At 43.6% G+C, this 21,568-nt stretch overlaps 1 protein-coding gene across 3 annotated transcripts in view; it reads right to left on the bottom strand.

The window, feature by feature from the left end:
• Positions 1-220: 220 nt before the first annotated feature.
• LOC115144917 (guanine nucleotide-binding protein subunit alpha-11-like) overlaps positions 221-21,568 on the bottom strand; it is a 33,401-nt gene continuing 12,053 nt past the window's right edge. For 2 of the 3 annotated variants that reach the window (XM_029686061.2, XM_029686060.2), the window contains 6 exons: positions 7,278-7,462; positions 7,038-7,189; positions 4,942-5,070; positions 3,633-3,762; positions 2,939-3,092; positions 221-1,575 (listed from right to left, as the gene is read on the bottom strand). In XM_029686061.2, the coding sequence (XP_029541921.1) occupies positions 1,373-1,575; positions 2,939-3,092; positions 3,633-3,762; positions 4,942-5,070; positions 7,038-7,189; positions 7,278-7,462 (953 nt within the window). In that variant the 3' untranslated portion in view covers positions 221-1,372. Of the gene's footprint in view, positions 1,576-2,938; positions 3,093-3,632; positions 3,763-4,941; positions 5,071-7,037; positions 7,190-7,277; positions 7,463-18,519; positions 18,642-21,568 lie in introns of all 3 variants that reach the window. The other variant, XM_065003072.1, reaches the window with a different exon arrangement.

Here is a 21,568-nt window from a genome sequence, read left to right as displayed (position 1 = left end):
CAGACAGTAGCAAGACTTGAACCGCTCAGGATACCAGGCTTTCATTTCTACTGGCCTCCCTCAACCACCTAATAGCATTAACACAGCATGCCTGCCAGCTAGTATTAACCCTGTACTTGGCTCCTGCTCTTAAAGGGATATTTCACCCAAATTACACAATGACACATTAGTTCCCTTACCCTGTAAGCAGTCTGTGTACAAGATACAGTATGACAGCAATCCATTCTTTGGTTTAGTTTCTCTTGCACGTTTTCCAAATGCCAACATTTGTAGCACAAATCTGTCATGGGACCAATTTGATCATTTATGTCCAAATGATCCTAAAGTATCGTGAAGCTCACCAAAGTAACTTATAGATGATTTGAACATGATGCCCAAAAATTGCTAATAATCGGTCCCATGACTTGAATGGGATTTGTGCCACAAATGGTAAACATTTGCATTTGGAAACAGTGCCAGGGAAACTAAACCAAAGCATGGATTACTGTCATACCTTGTACATAGAATGCTACAGGGTAAGGAAACCACCCAAATGACAAAATGACACATTGAATTATCCCTTTAAGGACTCTGATTTGTTGGGAAATGTATTGATTCACTGGTATTGTTGTTCCCATATGAACTCAATGTATAGCAGTTAGTGATTGGTCGAAAAGCAAGCACATTATGGGAAGAGACAAGAACATCCACAATGAACCAAATCAAGAATCCTAACAGTGTAGTACAGCATTGCATTGCATAACATACTGTGTCAGGGGAACCCATCGACTCTCACATTTCCCGCCTTCACCACACCTCACACCTGGAATACAGCTATCAATCAATAAAACAAATGAAAAGACTAACCAAATACAAAATGTTACACCAGCCTTATTTGGTGGCACCTTCTCACAAGTGTAAACGTATTAGTGTAAATGGTGTGTTGTGTTATGTAATGGCTGCAACACGTGTACAGTAGCGTTCATTCAACACACAGATAGAGTGGAAGCTTCTGTAGTGATCTCTAGAGCAGAGGCATTTTCTATCAACATGGGGGTGTTGGTGATGCATATGGGCTATAGAGTTCTCCTCTCCACCTGCTAAAGTCATCACTAACATAATGGAGGCACAGCACTTCATGACATCTCAAGTCCAGTTTCAAGCACTGGTAGGGCACTGCATCTCCAAGCCCTTACAAACAACATTATACAATAACAACCAGAGGGGGAAATAACTATGATCAGATCCTAGATCCTAGCCAGAAAGCATCCCCATCCCCAGCGCTGAGATGGAGAGAGGAGAAAAGTGAGCGAGGAATGGATTGGGGGAGAGTCTCTTCAGCCCTGAGTGTTGGTTGAGTGTTGCTCCCCAGGCAGGAGGGCCCCCAGGTCCATCAGATCACCCCATAGTCCCTGAGGGCCTTGAGGAGCACCGTGTCCTTGACGGCATTGAATACATTGCAGATGTTGTTGGTGTCGGTGGCGCAGGTGAAGTGGGGGTACAGCGTCTTGCTCTTCTCCTTGTCCCGGCTGCGAGTCTGCTGCTTATACATCTTCTGTATATACTTCATAGCATCCTGAGCGTCACGTCGCTTTCCTTCAGGTGTGGGGTGAGGGGGAGGACAGGGGCAGGATAGAGATGGAGAGGGAGGTGAGAAAGAGAGGGGAGAGAAGAAAAGAGGTCAGGGGGTGTGGGTAAATGGGAGAGAGAAATTGGAGGCCAATAGAAACAAAGATGAAAAGCAAAGGATAAAATCCCAAGATTGTACAGAAGTACAAAAATCATTAAATATGTTCTAAGGCAACCATCGCATAATGTTACCATCGCAACGCTATAGCGCAAAAAGTTGAAATAGCAACTTTACATCAAACGGCCAATATGGATGAACCTAACCTCAGGGCGTCAGGTAGCCTAGCGGTTAGAGTGTTGGACCAATAACCAAAAGGTCACTGGTTTCGAATACCCAAGCCGACAAGGTGAAAAATCTGTTGATGGCACCTCATTTGCTCCAGGGGGCCGTACTACTATGGCTGACCCTGTAAAACAACACATTTCACTGGAACTATCCGGTGTATGTGATAATAAACAAAACTTCAATTCAGAGTTTATGGAGGAAGGAGTAAAGTCTCCCCAAACCCCCTGGAGGGATGGCTTGACGATGCAAAGTGCAGGGTATTTATAGTTGCCATGGGCAACATGCCGGGGGAGTGGAAGTGTGGTGGGGAAGCTCTAGAGAGGCTCGGCAACCTTCCTTCCACATCAGTGGAGGCACATCGTTAGTAAACTATGTACCCACACCATACACATGAAATCAATCACACATTCAACCCTTGCTGAAACAATAATCCCTGCATTAAGAAACAATGATTTGGTACTTAAAGAACATTATGTTTACTGGTTTTGCTATAGCCAGCATGGTTATGTATTCATGTGAGAACTCACCCTATGAAACCCCTTTCAAAAGAGGTTTGAAATGACTTTCTAAATGACTTTTTTGAATATCATAAGGCAGGGCATCAACTAGATTCTTGAGTGGATGGTCAAGGGGCTGGAACATAATTACAAAAAAAGCCGCAAAAAGCCCAAACAGATATAATATTTGAAAAAAACAATCATTTCAAACCTTGCTTACTTATGTACACAATCACATATACAGTATCTCTCTATTACGCATGGGAATACTTTGGAACAGATTTACAAAACTAAAATCACTTGGAGCTAATTTGCTGGTGGTTTTACAGTCTTTTTTACATGTCCAACTATAATGCAAAAACCCACCAGTTGGGGTCATAAGGTCTCTGTTATTCCAGCCAGAAGCAGCAGTTAGCTACAACTCCATCGCTCTGAGAAAGAAAAACTAACACCAAGGGATGTAACTCAATGAGTTTACATCCATCATCACATCGCTATTTACCTCGATGGAGGGGATGTGTGTGTGTGTGTGTGTGTGTAGACCTACCTGTGAACCCTGGGAAGTACTTCTGCAGGTCGGACGCCTGGATCTTATCAGCGAGGATGTCTGTCTTGTTGAGGAAGAGGATGATGGAGGTGTTGAGGAACCAGGGGGAGTGGATGGTGGTGTAGAACAGAGCCAAGCTCTCCTCCATACGGTTCTAATGGGGGAGAGGAGGGAATGGGGGGGCGGAGGGGGAGAGGGAAGGGAGAGGTGGGAGAGGGGGAGAGGAGAGAATATGGGGGCAGGAGCACAGTGGAGGTTAATGAATGTAGAGAGAGTCTCAAAAGTGTCCAGGAAAGATAAGCGGCTTAGTGAGCCTTGGTCAGGAGGGAGGGAGGGTTGGAGAGATAGTGGTATGGCAGAAGGTTTTGATACGCAACACTGAAACCTGTTGGCCATGGCCAGAAAAACCTCTGGATAGAAAACGGAGGTTTCAATGTTTACTTGGTTGAGACCAAAATACAAACGATGCTATGAAATGAAGGTCAAGGACAACACAGAGGATAAACAGATAGACAGACAGATAGACAGGCAGGCAGGCAGGCAGTCAGACAGATAGGCAGACAGGTAGAGACAGACAGGCAGTCTGCCAGTCAGACAGACAGACAGAGGCAGGCAGTCAGCCAGTGTGTAAGACAGACAAGCAGGCCGAGACAATCAGACAGGCAGAGAGACAGAAAGACAGACAGGTACTCACATCGGTCTCTCTCTCCTCCAGGACCTGGTCGTACTCACTGAGGGAAGCCAGGAAAATGAGGGATGTGACGTCCTGAAAACAATGGATCCACTTCCGCCTCTCTGACTTCTGTCCACCCACATCCACAATCCTACCCAGTGAGAGAGGGAGAAAGTTGGAAACACCTATTAGAGCATCTTTCAACACACACACACACACACACACACACACACACACACACACACACACACACACACACACACACACACACACACACACACACACACACACACACACACACACACACATACAGTATATAGCTATACAACAGTTGCACATTCAGACTCAAATCCTTTACAAAAAAACTATTTGGTCAAAAGTTAGAAAACACAGGTCAAATCCTTATACTGTATACATTATTCACACTGTCCCAAAGCAATATTCTGAAATATTGATCAAATAGATGCATACTACACTACATGATCTATGTCAATTTGTCATTACTGTATTCAATTAAATGGAAGAGGTTTTAATCTGATCTTGAAGTTTTTACACACACACACACACACACACACACACACACACACACACACACACACACACACACACACACACACACACACACACACACACACACACACACACACACACACACACCATTGTGACCTTTATCAATAAGGTGTTTGTGATGCCACGCAAGGCAGGGGCCTTGTCTCAATGAGGCAGCTGGTCAGAGTTGTTAATGAGCTAGAAGTGTCTGAGGTGTAGCTAACACTGTGAGAAAGGCTGAGAGGCATATCCTCCTGTGTATGCCGAGATGTATTTCTTCTCTCTCTTTCTGTCACAAATCAAACGTGTTTTTCACAGTTTTCAAGTCCCCATGCAAATGAGCCTCATAGAGCATTTGGCTCTAAAAAAGGACATAATTGATACCTCACCATTTCTATCCCTGTATCCTGCCTGCCTGATTACAGAGACAAATTACAGTCCAACCTTTCACAACAGGGGTGGTGAAAAACACCACACCTGAACACAGCTGGACCTTTCATATTAATAACACAAAGGTTTCGTAAAAAACAATGACATCGCCATGTTCAAAAGCACAAAAATAAATGTGTATGTTTTCAGCAAGTTTTCTGGGTAATGTGATTGTATGTGCTTGTAATTCCACTGTGTCTAAAACAGCCAAGGGTAGAGTCAGACAATATCAAAGATAGCCTATAGCTTAGTCCACAATCTCATCAGCAGCTCTGGTGTTCTATTAGTTCCCTTGAAGTCTGGGTGAGTCCAGGGTGAGCAATCTGAGTGATATGAGTGAGGGTGCGGCCACCTGAGTGTGATTTTCTCCACAGTGAAGGAGTAGTCATGGATGCCAGTGGTGGGGAATCGAACTCGCAGTACGTCCTGAGCAGTGGGGATGTAGTCTGGGGCTGATATGCGGTCCAGATTTGTCATGTAGCTGAAATGGACAGGAGCCGAGAAAGAGGGAGAGGGCAAAAAAGAGAGAGAAACAGACAAAGAAAGACCGAGAACACAAAAAATGTGATACAATTATCTTTCCCATGGTAATGACAATGGTAGTAGCAAGTTCATTCTGTACATGAGACATGTAATATCAACTGTATATTACATACAACAACAATCAACACAAATTGAGTCGTGCAGAAGGAATTGAGATGGGAAATGAGAAAAAGGCACATGGAGTCCTTACCACTGTGTTGGGATGATTGTTTCAATGGTTTATGTTGACACAACCTGTCATTAATTGGATGTTGACTGACTGTGTGCATGTTTCTTATCATGCTGCTATAATGACTCAGAGCTAGCTGAGTAAATACTGAGAGAGCAGGGAGAAGGAGAGAGAGGACAGGAGGGTGACGGGTAGGGACAGATAGCAGTCCAACATTTCATTTTCTCGTAATGTGATGCATCATTTACTCTGACATCAACTTGTTGACTTTGTCTGTATCAATCTATTCAATTTCAACTTAGTTAGTAAATTAATTCTAAAAGGAAAATAACTTTACTATCGGGTAGCTTTCAAGAATGGGTGGAAAGTTAAAAAGTATACTTTTGAGAAATGATCTGTATTGTGACTGTGTCCACAGATGACGCAGTCCGTATTACACTCCTCACTGCCCTCACTCACCGGGACAAAAGCAATACCTATGTAAGAATGCTGTTCGTTGACTACAGCTCAGCATTCAACTCCATAGTTCCCTCCAAGCTCATCACCAAGCTCAGGACCCAGTGACTGAACACTGAACACCTCCCTCTGCAACTGGATCCTGAACTTCCTGAGGGTAGGCAACAACACATCCGCCACTCTGACCATCAACACGGGGGCCCCTCATGGGTTTGTGCTTAGTCCCCTCCTGTACTCCCCGTTCACCCACAACTGTGTAGCTGCGTATGACTCCAACACCATCTTCAAGTTTGCTGACGACACGACGTGGTAGAACTGATCACTGATGGTGATGAGGCAGCATATAGGGAGGAGGTCAGAGACATGGCTGTATAGTGCCAGGACAACAACCTCTCCCTCAATGTCAGCAAGACAATGGAGCTGATCATGGACTACAGGAACAGGAGGGACGAGCAAGCCCACATCGGCATCGATCGGGCTGTAGTGGAGTGGGTCGAGAGATTCAAGTTCCTCAGTGTCCACATCACTAAGGAATTAACATGGTCCACACACAACCACACAGTTATGAAGAAGGCACAACAAAGTCTCTTCTCCCTCAGAAGGCTGAAAAGATTTGGCATGGGCCATTCTTGACTGGCTGCATCACCGCTTGGAACGGACTGCAAGGCACCAGACCAAAAGGCGCTACAGAGGCTGGTGAGTATGGCTCAGTACATCACTGGGGCCGAGCTCTCTGCCATCCAGGACCTCTATACCAGTCGGTGTCAGAGAAAGGCCACAAAAATTGTCAAAGACTCCAGCCACCCAAGTCATAGACTGTTCTCTCTGCTATTTGATTTGATTTATAAAATTAAATCAAATGGTGCCGGACAAGATGGCTGTTTGTGAATATGTGTTTTTAACATGGCTGAGATCTGGTTGTGCATTTATTTGTGGAGAATTAGCCCCCTCCAATGGACATCATGTACTTTGCAGTTGATAAGGACAGTGTACAACTCACAGTGCTGTACAATGGGGACACAGTTCTGTGAATGAAACAATCATTTTTTTTCATTCATTGTGATTATTAAGGTATAACATTTTGTATTGACATAGGTATCTTACCAAGGAAGCAAAAACCATCTACTTCATATTTTTTCAGCGTCTACTGAAAAAAGCAGGTGCAAACTTAGCAAATATTGCACCTGGGGCAAACGCTTAGTAAATGTCTCCCACGGCGAGAGAGACAGAGAGAGAGAAAAAGACAGAGAGCGAGACCAAGAGATACTGGTGGTACTCACTACTCTGTGGAGTCCAACAGCTGGTACTCGCTGCGGCGGCTGTAGCAGACCCGGAGGCCTGGGTCGGCCCAGAGACGGCGGATGGCATCCACATTGCCTCTGTCCAGCTGGGTGACAGAGACATCCACATCCTGCACCCACCTGTCATACATCTGAGGGCAGATAGATAGATGCTAGAGAGGGTGCCTTTCACTCATGGTTAGGTCAGTTTGATTGAACAGTATGTAACCAGACCCTGACCTCATTCTCTGGGTAGGCATAGGGCAGTCTGAGGGTGATCATGGCCCGGGTCATAGCCTTCACAGCTGTGAAGATGTTCTGGTAGATGAGCTTGGTGAAGTCCCGTCTTTCCTCCTCAGAGAAGCCTCTTCCATGGATGATCCTCATCTGTCTGATGAAGGTGGTTTTCCCACTCTCCCCCGTGCCTGAGGATACATAGCCCAGTGGACAGTCAGAGAGGAGAAGAATATGTCCACTTCTCAGAAGATGATTAAACAATGCAATGTTACAATAAGTTGTTGATACACTGAAGAGAGTCAGAGCCATCATTACACCATTCAAATTTGCATTTGGAAACATTCAAAACCTCACACATGCTTTCAAGCGATACCAGCCATCTGCCTAGTGATATAACCTGGACTCACGGGTAGACATAACATTTACATTTACTATGTTACGTCTAGTCTATGAGACCAGGCTGAGTGACAAACCTGCTATGAGAGGAAACAGCCCTCAGGTAAACGCCTAAGAGGAATGCATAGTTAACCATAAACTAAAGCTTTCGTGAAGTTGACAGATTTTACAGCTGTAGGCCACCGTCAAGTCAGGATGGTAGTTTATTGTAGCCTAATTAATTGGTTATGATACAGTTATTACACTTGAGAACATATTCCACATCTGGCTTGTCCTGTCCAAAGTACCCTTTGCAAAGGATTCAGGTCAAATGTTGGGTTTATGTGCAGGCTACTAAGGTTCGAATAAATAAATCCTGTCCAAAGCGTCCTTTGCAAAGGCTTCAGGTCAAAATGCTGGGTTTATGTGCAGGCTAATAAATAAATGTAATAACATTTAATAATCTCTCTAGTTCTTCACCTTTTATTCCCCTTTCTTCAAATGGTTGAGTTTTTATTTGACAGAGTAGTATGTGTATAGAACTCCAGGGATGCAACTTAGGTTTTAGAAGTGGGGGGGACATCATTTTTTGGTGCTCGGAGACGTCTGAATGGTTCCTAAAGCACACCGTTACACAGGAAGTTCACCAGATGTGGCATCATTCATGTTCAACAAGTGCACACAGAGAAAGGTGCGGGGAAGTGTCACGTTCTGACCTTGGTTCTTTTGTTATCTCTTTGTTTTAGTATGGTCAGGGCGTGAGTTGGGTGGGTAGTCTATGTTCTTTTTTCTATGTTGTGGTTTTGTGTTTGGCCTGCTATGGTTCTCAATCAGAGGCAGGTGTCGTTCGTTGTCTCTGATTGAGAATCATACTTAGGTAGCCTTTTCCAACCTGTGTGGTGTGAGTGATTGTTTTCTGTTATGTGTATGTCACCTTACAGAACTGTTTCGTTTCGTTCTCCTTTGTTATTTTGTTTAGTGTTCTCTGTTTAATAAATATATGATGAACACTCACCACGCTGCGCTTTGGTCCTCACCTCATTCCAACGACGAGCGTTACAGGAAGGTGTGAGAATGCTGCTACTGGATCAGTTGAAAAGGTTAAGCTCTGCTCAACTTATGCAAATGTTTGCGGCCACCACTGCCGTTAACTAATCAAGTGAGAAGCAGATGTTTGCTTTAAAATCTTCCGTTCATGAAACATACTGTAGTTTAACTTGTCATTTGTTTTGCCCACAAGCAAAACCAAAAAAATATATTGAGGAAAGCCAATTATCTTTGTGTCTGGTTTTCCAATTCTATATGATGTAAATTTGTTAGAATACAGAGACAAAATCAGAAGGTCAACGGCATGGAGGATTGCAGAGATTGTTGGTGTTGATGGTGGGCGAAGAGAGATTTGCACAACGTTTGCTTGTGCTGCTAGCTAGCTATGAACTAAACCTAAACTTCAAAACTGTGATCAAAGCCACCATTTGTAAATGTGTTGATTAAATTAAATTGTGAAATTTGCCCACCAAAGTGTAGAATTCACCAGTAACACACATTATAACATTGTAAATTAAACACTTTAATTTCCCATGTAATATGTTACCAATTGGATTATGGTATTTTAACATTATGATCCTCATATTTTAGCTTAGTTATGGCTCTTTCATTATACCTGTGTCATGACGTTGATTATTATAGCTCACTTCCTATAAAATACATAGGCCTACATGTATAATGCACATGAATGCATTATAATGCTTCAGTCTGGTTTTAGACCCCATCATAGCACTGATACTGCACATGTGAAGGTGGTAAATTACCTTTTAATGGCATCAGACCGAGGCTCTGCATCTGTCCTCGTGCTCCTAGACCTTAGTGCTGCTTTTGATACCATCGATCACAACATTCTTTTGGAGAGACTGGAAAACCAAATTGGTCTACACGGACAAGTTCTGGCCTGGTTTAGATCTTATCTGTCGGAAACCATTCACAGTTTGTCTCTGTGAATGGTTTGTCCTCTTACAAATCAACTGTAAATTTCGGTGTTCCTCAAGGTTCCGTTTTAGGACCACTATTGTTTTCACTATATATTTTACCTATTGGGGATGTCATTCGAAAACATAATGTTAACTTTCACTGCTATGCAGATGACACACAGCTGTACATTTCAATGAAACATGGTGAAGCCCCAAAATTGCCCTCGCTAGAAGCCTGTGTTTCAGACGGAAGCGGATGGCTGCAAACTTTCTACTTTTAAACTCGGACAAAACAGAGATGCTTGTTCTAGGTCCCAAGAAACAAAGAGATCTTCTGTTGAATCTGACAATTAATCTTAATAGTTGTACAGTCGTCTCAAATAAAACTGTGAAGGACCTCGGTGTTACTCTGGACCCTGATCTCTCTTTTGATTAACATATCAAGACTGTTTCAAGGACAGCTTTTTTCCATCTACGTAACATTGCAAAAATGAGAAACTAAATAAACCTCAGTTAGTGCTAAATACGGCTGCTAAAATCCTGACTAGAACCAAAAATATGAATATATTACTCCAGTGTTAGCCTACAAAGTGCTAACCTACAAAGCATTACATGGGCTTGCTCCTACCTATCTCTCTGATTTGGTCCTGCCGTACATACCTACACGTACGCTACGGTCACAAGACGCAGGCCTCCTAATTATCCCTAGACAAAGCAAACAGCTGGAGGCAGGGCTTTCTCCCATAGAGCTCCATTTTTATGGGATGGTCTGCCTACCCATGTGAGAGACGCAAACTCGGTCTCAACCTTTAAGTCTTTACTGAAGACTTATCTCTTCAGTGGGTCATATGATTGATTGTAGTCTGGCCCAGGAGTGTGAAGGTGAACGGAAAGGCCCTGGAGCAACAAACCGCCCTTGCTGTCTCTGCCTGGCCGGTTCCCCTCTTTCCACTGAGATTCTCTGCCTCTAACCCTATTACAGGGGCTGAGTCACTGGCTTACTGGTGCTCTTTCATGCCGTCCCTAGGAGGGGTGCGTCACTTGAGTGGGTTGAGTCACTGATGTGATCTTCCTGTCTGGGTTGGCGCCCCCCCTTGGGTTGTGCCGTGGCGGAGATCTTTGTGGGCTATACTCGGCCTTGTCTCAGGATGGTAAGTTGGTGGTTGAAGATATCCCTCTAGTGGTGTGGGGGCTGTGCTTTGGCAAAGTGGGTGGGGTTATATCCTTCCTGTTTGGCCCTGTCCGGGGGTATCATCGATGGGGCCACAGTGTCTCCTGACCCCTCCTGTCTCAGCCTCCAGTATTTATGCTGCAGTAGTTAGGGTCAGGGTCAGTCTGTTATATCTGGAGTATTTCTCCTGTCTTATCCATTGTCCTGTGTGAATTTAAGTACGCTCTCTCTAATTCTCTCTTTCTTTCTCTCTCTCGGAGGAGCTGAGCCCTAGGACCATGCCTCAGGATTACCTGGCATGATGACTCCTTGCTGTCCCCAGTCCACCTGGTCGTGCTGCTGCTCCAGTTTCAACTGTTCTGCCTGCGGCTATGGAATCCTGACCTGTTCACCGGACGTGCTACCTGTCCCAGACCTGCTGTTTTCAACTCTCTAGAGACAGCAGGAGTGGTAGAGATACGTTCAATGATCAGCTATGAAAAGCTAACTGACATTTACTCCTGAGGTGCTGACTTGCTGCACCCTCGACAACTACTGTGATTATTATTATTTGACCATGCTGGTCATTTATGAACATTTGAACATCTTGGCCATGTTCTGTTATAATCTCCACCCGGCAGAGCCAGAAGAGGACTGGCCACCCCTCATAGCCTGGTTTCTCTCTAGGTTTCTTCCTAGGTTTTGGCCATTCTAGGGAGTTTTTCCTAGCCAGCGTGCTTCAACACCTGCATTGCTTGCTGTTTGGGGTTTTAGGCTGGGTTTCTGTACAGCACTTTGAGATATCAGCTGATGTACGAAGGGCTATATAAATACATTTGATTTGAATGTGTACTTTGGGTAAAGGATATTGTGGCTTTGATTTGCAAACATTGTTGTGCAAATCTCTCTTCATCCACCATCAACACCAACAACCTCTGCAATCCTCCTCCATCCCATTGACCTTCTGATTTTGTCACTGTATCCAATAATAATTCTCAGCAAATAAACACGGTAGAATTACAATGCTTCCCACGCCCTATTATATTCCTTTTTGACATTTGAATTAGCCCAGTCAGCTCCTTTTTTCATGTACAGTACTGTACCTAGAATACAAGGGTTGGATTTGCACTAAACAATTTCATATGTCAGAAGAATCATGTACGAAATATGGCTTATGGTTATATATATATATATATTATCTATTGGTAGCATTGTCCCCCATGAAAAAATTGGGAAGGGACTGTGGATCTGTCTCCGTCCGCTAGTATGTTCGTACTTTCATCACATGTGATATCTCAAGACAGCACTGGCCCGATTTTGACAAAACTTGGGTGAATGATCCGTCTTGCCATAGAGATCTGGCATTTACAAAATGACATTGATTGGCTAGATGGTGGCTCTATAACAAGTAATTGAAAATGCAACATTTGAAAGGTAACGTTTAAACTAAAGTCATGAAATTCGGGTACATAGGTCCTTCTACTTACAAAGAACAGATTTGCCTCAGGGACCCATAAGGTCCAGCATGATGGACTTTCCGCATTTTGTGAAAAACACTTGCAAGAAACTTGATATGTGGCATCTATGGACAGTCTCTCAATGCAATATTTCCCAGACTAGTACCTAAAACAATGTGTGAGTTTAGCTATTCTCTGCTTCAGATGTACAATGACAAGGGCGCATTGCACATGCCCATAAGGCCACTAATGTTAATATACTGCAGGCCTATGGCTGCATTGGTGATGCATGCCAATATAATAAGCTGCAATCACATGGCTGATATCCTGAGACAGAGTGACAATCAATTAAAACAGATTGGAAAGCTCACAACTGGACAAAAAGCTCATGCTAATTTGAAAAAGCAACACAGACACACAGACAAATTTAAGACACACCCTTTTTTGTTGCAGGATTGTGATCTGTGATGAATCAACATTGACACTAGTTCATCTTGAATAACAGTTTTAAGTTAACAATTTAAACAAGTTTAAAAACGGAATGAATGAATCAACTCAGTTTATTTGTACATTTTGAAATGACATGTTAACTTGTTCGTACATGTTAGACATCTTAGTAAGTAGGCTATTATTACTAAAGCATACTTTCAGTTGAACAAAGACTAGTCCATACCAGAGGTGGCCAACCTTGCTCCACACCCTGATGTACCTGGTGAGCAGACTTCTATTCCAGCCCAGCAATAATACACATTTTTATCAACTCTTTAGGTTCGATAAGTTGTATCAGGTGTGTTACTACTGGGCTTGAACAGATGCCTGCACACCCAGCATAACTCCAGGAGCAGGATTGGTCTGCTCCAGTTGTAATAGGTTTGAAGCCTACATTGTGTGTGAATTTTAACTGTATTGTTGTATACAACCTTTGCTAACATAAGTACACATACAACCCATGGCATACAAGAATGTGCCGGCAGTCTCTTGGGACATCCATTGGGACCACTTCATCTGAGGACAGACTTTCAAAGCTCGCCATATCTGAGTACAGAAAACATAAAAAAGAAACAGGATTCATTATATTACAATTAGCAAGACAACCATGACTAGTATGTTGCTATTATCTTACTGTCTTCATATTTTTCCTCTCTATGGACTAGAACTGGAGAAGCTTTTCATAATGTCCCCCCTCAAAATTACCTTCCATATACAGTGCATTCGGAAAGTATTCAGACCCCTTGACTTTTTCCACATTTTGTTACATTACGGCCTTATTTAAAAATGTATTAAATTGTTTTTTTCCTCATCAATCTACACATAATACCCCCATAATGACAAAGAAAAAACAGGTTTTTAGAATGTTTGTAAATGTATAAAAATAAAAAACTGAAATATCACATTTACATTAGTATTCAGACCCTTTACTCGTTACTTTGTTGAAGCACCTTTGGCAGCGATTACAGCCTCGAGTCTTCTTGGGTCTGATGTAACAAGCTTGGCACACCTGTATTTGGGGAGTTTCTCCCATTCTTCTCTGCAGATCCTCTCAAACTCTGTCAGGTTGGATGGGGAGCCTCAATGCACAGCTATTTTCAGGTCTCTGCAGAGATGTTCGATCAGGTTCAAGTCTGGGTTTTGGCTGGGCCACTCAAGGACATTCAGAGACTTGTCCCAAAGCCATTCCTGCGTTGTCTTGGCTGTGTGCTAAGGGTAGTTGTCCTGTTGAAAAGGTGAACCTTCGCCCCAGTCTGAGGTCCAGAGCCCTCTGAAGCAGGTTTTCATCAGGCCAAAGAGTTCAATCTTGGTTTTATCAGACCCAGAGAATCTTGTTTCTCATGGTCTGAGAGTCCTTCAAGTGCCTTTTGGCAAACTCCAAGTGGGCTGTCATGTGCCTTTTACTAAAAAGTGGCTTCCATCTGGCCACACCACCATTAAAGCCTGATTGGTGGAGTGCAGCAGAGATGGTTGTCCTTCTGGAAGGGTGTCCCATCTCCACAGAGGAACTCTGGAGCTCTGTCAGAGTGACCATCGGGTTCTTTGTCACCTCCCTGACCAAGGCCCTTCAAACCCGATTGTTCAGTTTGGCTGGGCGGCCAGCTCTAGGAAGAGTCTTGGTGGTTCCAAACTTCTTCCATTTAAGAATGATGGAGGCCACTGTGTTCTTGGGAACCTTCAATGTTTTGGTACCTTTCCCCAGATTTGTGCCTCGACACAATCCTGTCTCGGAGCTCAACTGACAGTTCCTTTGACCTCACCGCTTGTTTTTGGCTCTGACATGCACTGTCAACTGTGGGACCTTATATAGACAGGTGTGTGACTTTCCAAATCATGTCCAATCAATTGAATTTACCACAGGTAGACTCCAATCAAGTTGTAGAAACATCTCAAGGATGTTAAATGGAAACAGGATGCACCTGAGCTCAATTTTTGAGTCTCAGAGCAAAGGGTCTGAATACTAATGTAAATAAGGTATTTCTTTTTTTTTTAAAGCAATTTGCAAAAGAAATCTAAAAACATATTTTCACTTTGTCATTATAGGATATTGTGTGTAGATTGATGAGGATTTCTATTTATTTAATCCATTTTAGAATAAGGCTGTAAGGTAACAAAATGTGGAAAAAACAAAGGGGTCTGAATACTTTCAGAATGCACTAGTAGTCTTTTCCTTTTTCTGACAGCTGGAGCAGCAAATCCTTTCACCCTCTTCCATTGCTGTTGTTATCTACAAATGCATTTGGAGCATGTGTTTTTAATTTACAGTGATAAATAGGCCTACATCAAGATAACAAGCTAATAGGAATTTAGCTAGCTGATGATATTTCACTTAGCTAGCAATACAGTATGTACAGTTGGCTAGCTAGCTAGCAGCTCATTAACCCTCACAGAGTGGCCTTCCTATGCTAGCTAGCAGCTAATATATGGTACATTGTTTCTTTTTTTCATTTTCAAAATGTATACTTACTAGAATACATTCACACCTATGCCCTCGAAGCGGCCAGTCTTTTGCAGCGAAGAGTTGACAAGCGGAGGCCCTTTTCAGGTCAAACAACAAATTCAGCAGAAGTTCCACCCCCATTCATTTTCAAATTAAGGCACACAGAGAAATGTGCGGGGGATTGTGGGAAGATGAGCTGCGAGAACCCTGCTAGAGGAGCAGTACAAAAAGTTGAGCTCTGCTCTACTTTATGCAAATTGAAAACTAAATTAAGTGAAGCGTTGGAGCGAAGCGTTGTCAAGAGGAGGCACCGCCTCTGGTAGAAACCAGAGTGGCACCTGTTATCATACCATTATACCAGGCCCCACACGCAGAAATATCAGCCCACAGAGAGGATGAGATTTAACTTCACTCAACTTTCTAGAGCAATGGTCACCAAGGCATTCCTAGTCAATTGCCAAACATTTCTGTAAAAAACCCAAAGATAAAGCCTTGTGTTCCTTTTTTTGTTGGCAGTAGACGCACCCGATTCAGCTGCCCCGCGCCGAGTAGGCAAACTGTTGCCATTGTGAATCATTTCATGTCTGAAGGTACAAACTCTGCCTTCCCATGGGCCCAGAGAGCAAATCAAGTGGGCTTACCACTGGCCAATCGGATGGCTCAGATTATAATGTCTGCAGTAACGTAGCAGGCATAAGAAATCTACAGCAAAGTCGATACTGTGATCCTGACCCCTCCTGTCTCAGCCTCCAGTATTTATGCTGCAGTAGTTTATGTGTCGGGGGGCTAGGGTCAGTTTGTTATATCTGGAGTACTTCTCCTGTCCTATTCGGTGTCCTGTGTGAATCTAAGTGTGCGTTCTCTAATTCTCTCCTTCTCTCTTTCTTTCTCTCTCTCGGAGGACCTGAGCCCTAGGACCATGCCCCAGGACTACCTGACATGATGACTCCTTGCTGTCCCCAGTCCACCTGGCCATGCTGCTGCTCCAGTTTCAACTCGCCTGGGCCCTAGGACCATGTCCCAGGACTACCTGACATGATGACTCCTTGCTGTCCCCAGTCCACCTGGCCATGCTGCTGCTCCAGTTTCAACTGTTCTGCCCTACTATTATTCAACCATGCTGGTCATTTATGAACATTTGAACATCTTGGCCACGTTCTGTTATAATCTCCACCCGGCACAGCCAGAAGAGGACTGGCCACCCCACATATGCTCTCTCTAATTCTCTCTTTCTTTCTCTCTCTCGGAGGACCTGAGCCCTAGGACCGTGCCCCAGGACTACCTGACATGATGACTCCTTGCTGTCCCCAGTCCACCTGACTGTGCTGCTGCTCCAGTTTCAACTGTTCTGCCCTACTATTATTCGACCATGCTGGTCATTTATGAACATTTGAACATCTTGGTCATGTTCTGTTATAATCTCTACCCGGCACAGCCAGAAGAGGACTGGCCACCCCACATAGCCTGGTTCCTCTCTAGGTTTCTTCCTAGGTTTTGGCCTTTCTAGGGAGTTTTTCCTAGCCACCGTGCTTTTACACCTACATTGTTTGCTGTTTGGGGTTTTAGGCTGGGTTTCTGTACAGCACTTTGAGATATCAGCTGATGTACAAAGGGCTCTATAAATACATTTGATTTGATTTGATTTGATATTTCAAAATGTTCCAAACTATGACCACAGAGAGACTGTCGATGAATACAGCTATGAGCTGCTGTTTTTATGAGTTCATGTTTAAGTTCTTACTCAGCACTGTCAACACCCTGTATTCAACACTTTTATTAGCCATAAAATGCACTTTCTCCCTATTTCCACTCAGCGCAACAACAAGCACTAAAGCAGTAATGAATGAGTAGGTAAGTTGATCTGTAGGCTTCCGTTGTTATTATTAGCGGCTTGGGTCTTTTTTAATACCAAGGAATATTTCACTTTCTCTGTTCATAGGAGTAACAATATGAATTTGTGCATGAGGCGATGTGACTCGAGTTTCGCCATCAGCTGAAGACGGTGTCAGTGGAGGAAAGGGAGAGCGGAGGGCTGTTGAGTGGCGAACCCTCAATCTTCTGCTCTTTCCCTCTGCTGAGACAGATCATCAGATGCATGCAACATCAGCCCAGTAAAATAGAAAGCAAATGATTTAAATCTCAACTTGCATTTAGACTCAGAAAGTGATCTTGACCTAGAAAAGGTTGGTGACCACTTCTAGAGTTTTCCCTGTTAACACTTTCAACATTTCTCTTTACTGTGGCAATTGTGATCGAATCAACGTAATATTAGCCACTTTCAATTCAACACACCAAAATAAAACTAACTATGCAAGAAATTTTGTTGTAGGCAGAACACATCGGAGTAGGATTCTATTGCATTGACACCAGCCTTCTCGCACCTTCCAATTTCCCTCCAGTAGCGCTCACTTCATGAGCTCAGGGCCTGCCCGGCCCAGCATGCATTTGTAGTCTACTTGTGTGCTGTTATAGACCCTTGCTTTAGCTACTGTCATGGAGTTCGCTCAATATTTTCAGAAATAAACTGATAGAACACACACGTGCTAAATCAAGGTGACTTACAAAGATAAGGACCGAGAGCAAGAAAGGGAGTGTGGTGATGTAATGTCCACAACTAAAGAATCGTTGTGGAATCTGAATAGACACATATCCCCAAGGCATGATGGTGTACTTAATATGTGCGCATGCTAAAAGAAAGGAACGAGGTGTGTCATTGTAGCAAATTATTTATAAACTAATAATCAGATCTCTTCAACGTTTCGTTCATTTTTGACAGGAGGGAGACTCCGGAAGCGCTGGACAGGCGGGAGCACCTGGAGGGAGGAGTGGGAGAGACAGCCTGGTGCGTGGGGCTGCCACAGGAGGCCTGGTGCGTGGAGGAGGCACCGGATGAGACCACCGAGCCTGCACAACCTGTCCCGGCTGGATACTCCCCGTAGCCCGGCAAGTGCGGGACCGCACTGGGCTGTGCTGGCGAACCGAGGACACCGTGCGTAGGGCTGGTGCCATATAACCCGGGGAAGAGGAGACGCACTGGAGACCAGATGCGCTGAGCCGGCTTCATTCCTCCTGGCTCGATGCTCACTCTAGCCCGGCCGATACGAGGAGCTGCGATGTAGCGCACCGGGCTATGCGTACGCACTGGGGACACCGTGCGCCTCACCGCATAACACGGTGCCTGCCTGGTCAACCTTTCTCCACGGTAAGCGACACTCCCCGTGTGTCCCCCCCAAGACATTTTGGGGCTGCCTCTCGTCCCTGTTGTGCTGCCGTGCTAACTCCTCATATCGCCGCCGCTCGGCTTTAGCTGCCTCCAGCTATTCCCTGGGGCAGCGATATTCCCCAGCCTGTGCACAGGGTCCCTTACCGTTCAAAATCTCCTCCCATGTCCAGGAGTCCAGAACTCTCTGCTCCTGGTTACCACGCTGCTTGGTCCGGTTGTGGTGGGTACTTCTGTCACGATCGTCGTAGGTGGAAGAAGGAGAGGACCTAGGTGCAGTATGGTAAGTGTTCATGTTGTAAATTTAATCAAAACTGAACACTAAACAAAATAACAACGAGGAATAACGAGAACAAAACAGTTCTGTCAGGTGATACACACAAAACAGAAAACAACTACCCACAACTCAAGGGCGAAAACCCGGCTGCCTAAGTATGGTTCTCAATCAAAGACAACGATTGACAGCTGCCTCTGATTGGGAACCATACCAGGCCAAACACATAGAAATACAAACATAGAAAAAAACATAGAATACCCACCCACATCACACCCTGACCAAACTAAAACTAGAAACATACATAGCAATCTACGGTTAGGGCGTGACACATTGAATATCCCTTTGAGCATGGTGAAATTATTAATTACATTTTGGATGGTGTATCAATAGACCTAATCACTCCAAGGACACAGGCGTCCTTCCTAACTCAGTTGCCAAAGAGGAAGGAAACCGCTCAGGCCAATGATGACTTTAAAACAGTTACATAGTTTAACTACAGCATTGTAGCAAAAAAAAAGTACTTTATCCTGAATACAAAGTGTTATGTCTGGGACAAACCAATGAGTACCACTCTTCATATGCATATCCAAGCATGGTGGTGGCTGCAGATTTGTTATTGGTATGTTTGTCATCAGCATGGACTAGGGAGTATTTTTTTAAATAAATGAAACGGAAGAGAGCTAAGCACAGGCAAAATCCTAGAGGATAACCTGGTTAAGTCTGCTTTCTTGTGAGACAAATTCACCTTTCAGCAGGACAATAACCTAAAACATTAGGCCAAATTTACACTGGAGTTGCATACCAAGACAACAGTGAACATTCCTGAGTGGCCTAGTTACAGTTTTGACTTAAATTGGCTTGAAAATCTATGGCAAGACCTGAAAATGGTTGTCTAGCAATGTTCAACAACCAATTTGACAGAGCTTGAAGAATTTTGAAAATAATAATGTATAAATATTGTACAATCCAGGTGTGGAAAGCTCTTAGAGACTTACCCAGAAAGTCTCACAGCTGCTATCGCTTCCAAAGGTGCTTCTACAAAGTATTGACTCAGGGGTGTGAATACTTATTTATGTAAATGAGATATTTCTGTATTTAATTTTCCCCAAATAATCTAGAATTTCTAAAAACATGTTTCCACTTTGTCATTATGGGGTATTGCATGTAGATGGCTGATTTAAAAAAAATGAATTCAGGCTGTAACACAAGTAAATGTGGAATAAGTCAAAGGGTATGAATACTTTCTGAAGGCACTGTAACTACATGCCCATCTAGTGACATCTTGGCGCACCTGATCCAGGTATTGTAAAAAGAAAGAAGAAAAAAAAAGATCACTGTCATTATATCAAATTGTTAATCGAACTCTATGATGTTTGGCTGTAATGCCACATAGCACACATTTTTGACACAAATGTAAACAACCTTTGGGACAATCTCATTAGGTTTCAAAGCTATTGTAATTGCAGTTTGCACAATAACTTTAATATGTGACGCAGATGCACCAGGTTCAAATGTTTACTCACGTTGTGTCCCTTGGACCTTGGGAGGATGGGGTTGTATGAGATAGCTACTGAGTAGAGGGGACATTGACGGGTCACCATCTCAAATGGCAAGGGTGGCAGTTCAATATTGGTTTCTTATGATGTTATTATAGTTCACGTGTCCACTGTCCACCTAGGTAATTGTTTTGGAGGGTGGGTGCTCCATATGTTAAACAGCCAAGTTAACTATAGTGTATAGCCAAGTTTTGAGGATATATCCTTTAGAATGTAATTTAAATATATTTACAATTAGTTTTAGAACACCTACTCATTCAAGGGTTTTTCTTTATCTTTACTATGAAATAACACATACGGAAAAAACTATGAAGTAACACATATGGAATCATGTAGTAACCAAAAATGTGTTAAACAAATAAAAATATATTTTATATTTGAGACTCTTCAAATAGCCACCCTTTGCCTTGATGACAGCTTTGCACACTCTTGGTATTCTCTCAACCAGCTTCACCTGGAATGCTTTTCCAACCATCTTCAAGGAGTTCCCACATATGCTGAACACTTGTTGGCTGCTTTTGCTTCACTCTGTGGTCCGACTCATCCCAAACCATCTCAATTTGGTTGAGGTCGGGGGATTGTGGAGGCCAGGTCATCTGATGAAGCATTCCATCAACCTCCTTGGTAAAATAGCCCTTACACAGCCTGTAGGTGGGTGTTGGGTTATTGTCCTGGAGAAAAACAAATGATTGTCCTACTAAGCCTAAACCAGAAGGGATGGCGTATCGTTGCAGAATGCTGTGGTAGCCGTGCTGGTTAAGTGTGCCTTGAATTCTAAATAAATCACAGACAGTGTCACCAGCAAAGCACCCCCACAAAATCACACCTCCACCTCCATCCTTTACGGTGGGAAATACACATGCGAAGATCATCCGTTCACCCACACCGACACACCGGCAAAGACAAGGCGGTTGGAACCAAAAATCTCAAATTTGGACTGCAGACCAAAGGACATGTCCTATGCTCGTGTTTCTTGGTCCAAGCAAGTTTCTTGTTATTATTGGTGTCATTTAGTAGTGGTTTCTTTGCAGCAATTCGACCATGAAGGCCTGATTCAAACAGTCTCCTCTGAACAGTTGATGTTGAGATGTGTCTGTTACTTTAACTCCGTGAAGCATTTATTTGGGCTGCCATTTCTGAGGCTGGTAACTCTAATGAATTTATCCTCTGCAGCAGAAGTAACTCTGGGTCTTCCATTCCTGTGGCGGACCTCATGAGAGCCAGTTTCATCATAGTGCTTGATGGTTTTTGCAACTGCACTTGAAGAAAATGCCAAAGTTATTGACATTTTCTGTATTGACTGACCTTCATGTCTTAAAGTAATGATGGACTGTCATTTCTCTTTGCTTATTTGAGCTGTTCT

The sequence above is a fragment of the Oncorhynchus nerka genome, linkage group LG17 (genome assembly GCF_034236695.1).
Source record: "Oncorhynchus nerka isolate Pitt River linkage group LG17, Oner_Uvic_2.0, whole genome shotgun sequence".
In the NCBI taxonomy this organism is placed as follows: Eukaryota; Metazoa; Chordata; class Actinopteri; order Salmoniformes; family Salmonidae; genus Oncorhynchus; species Oncorhynchus nerka.
Note: the sequence above shows the minus strand (reverse complement) of the source record. Positions and strands in the feature narration are given on the sequence as shown.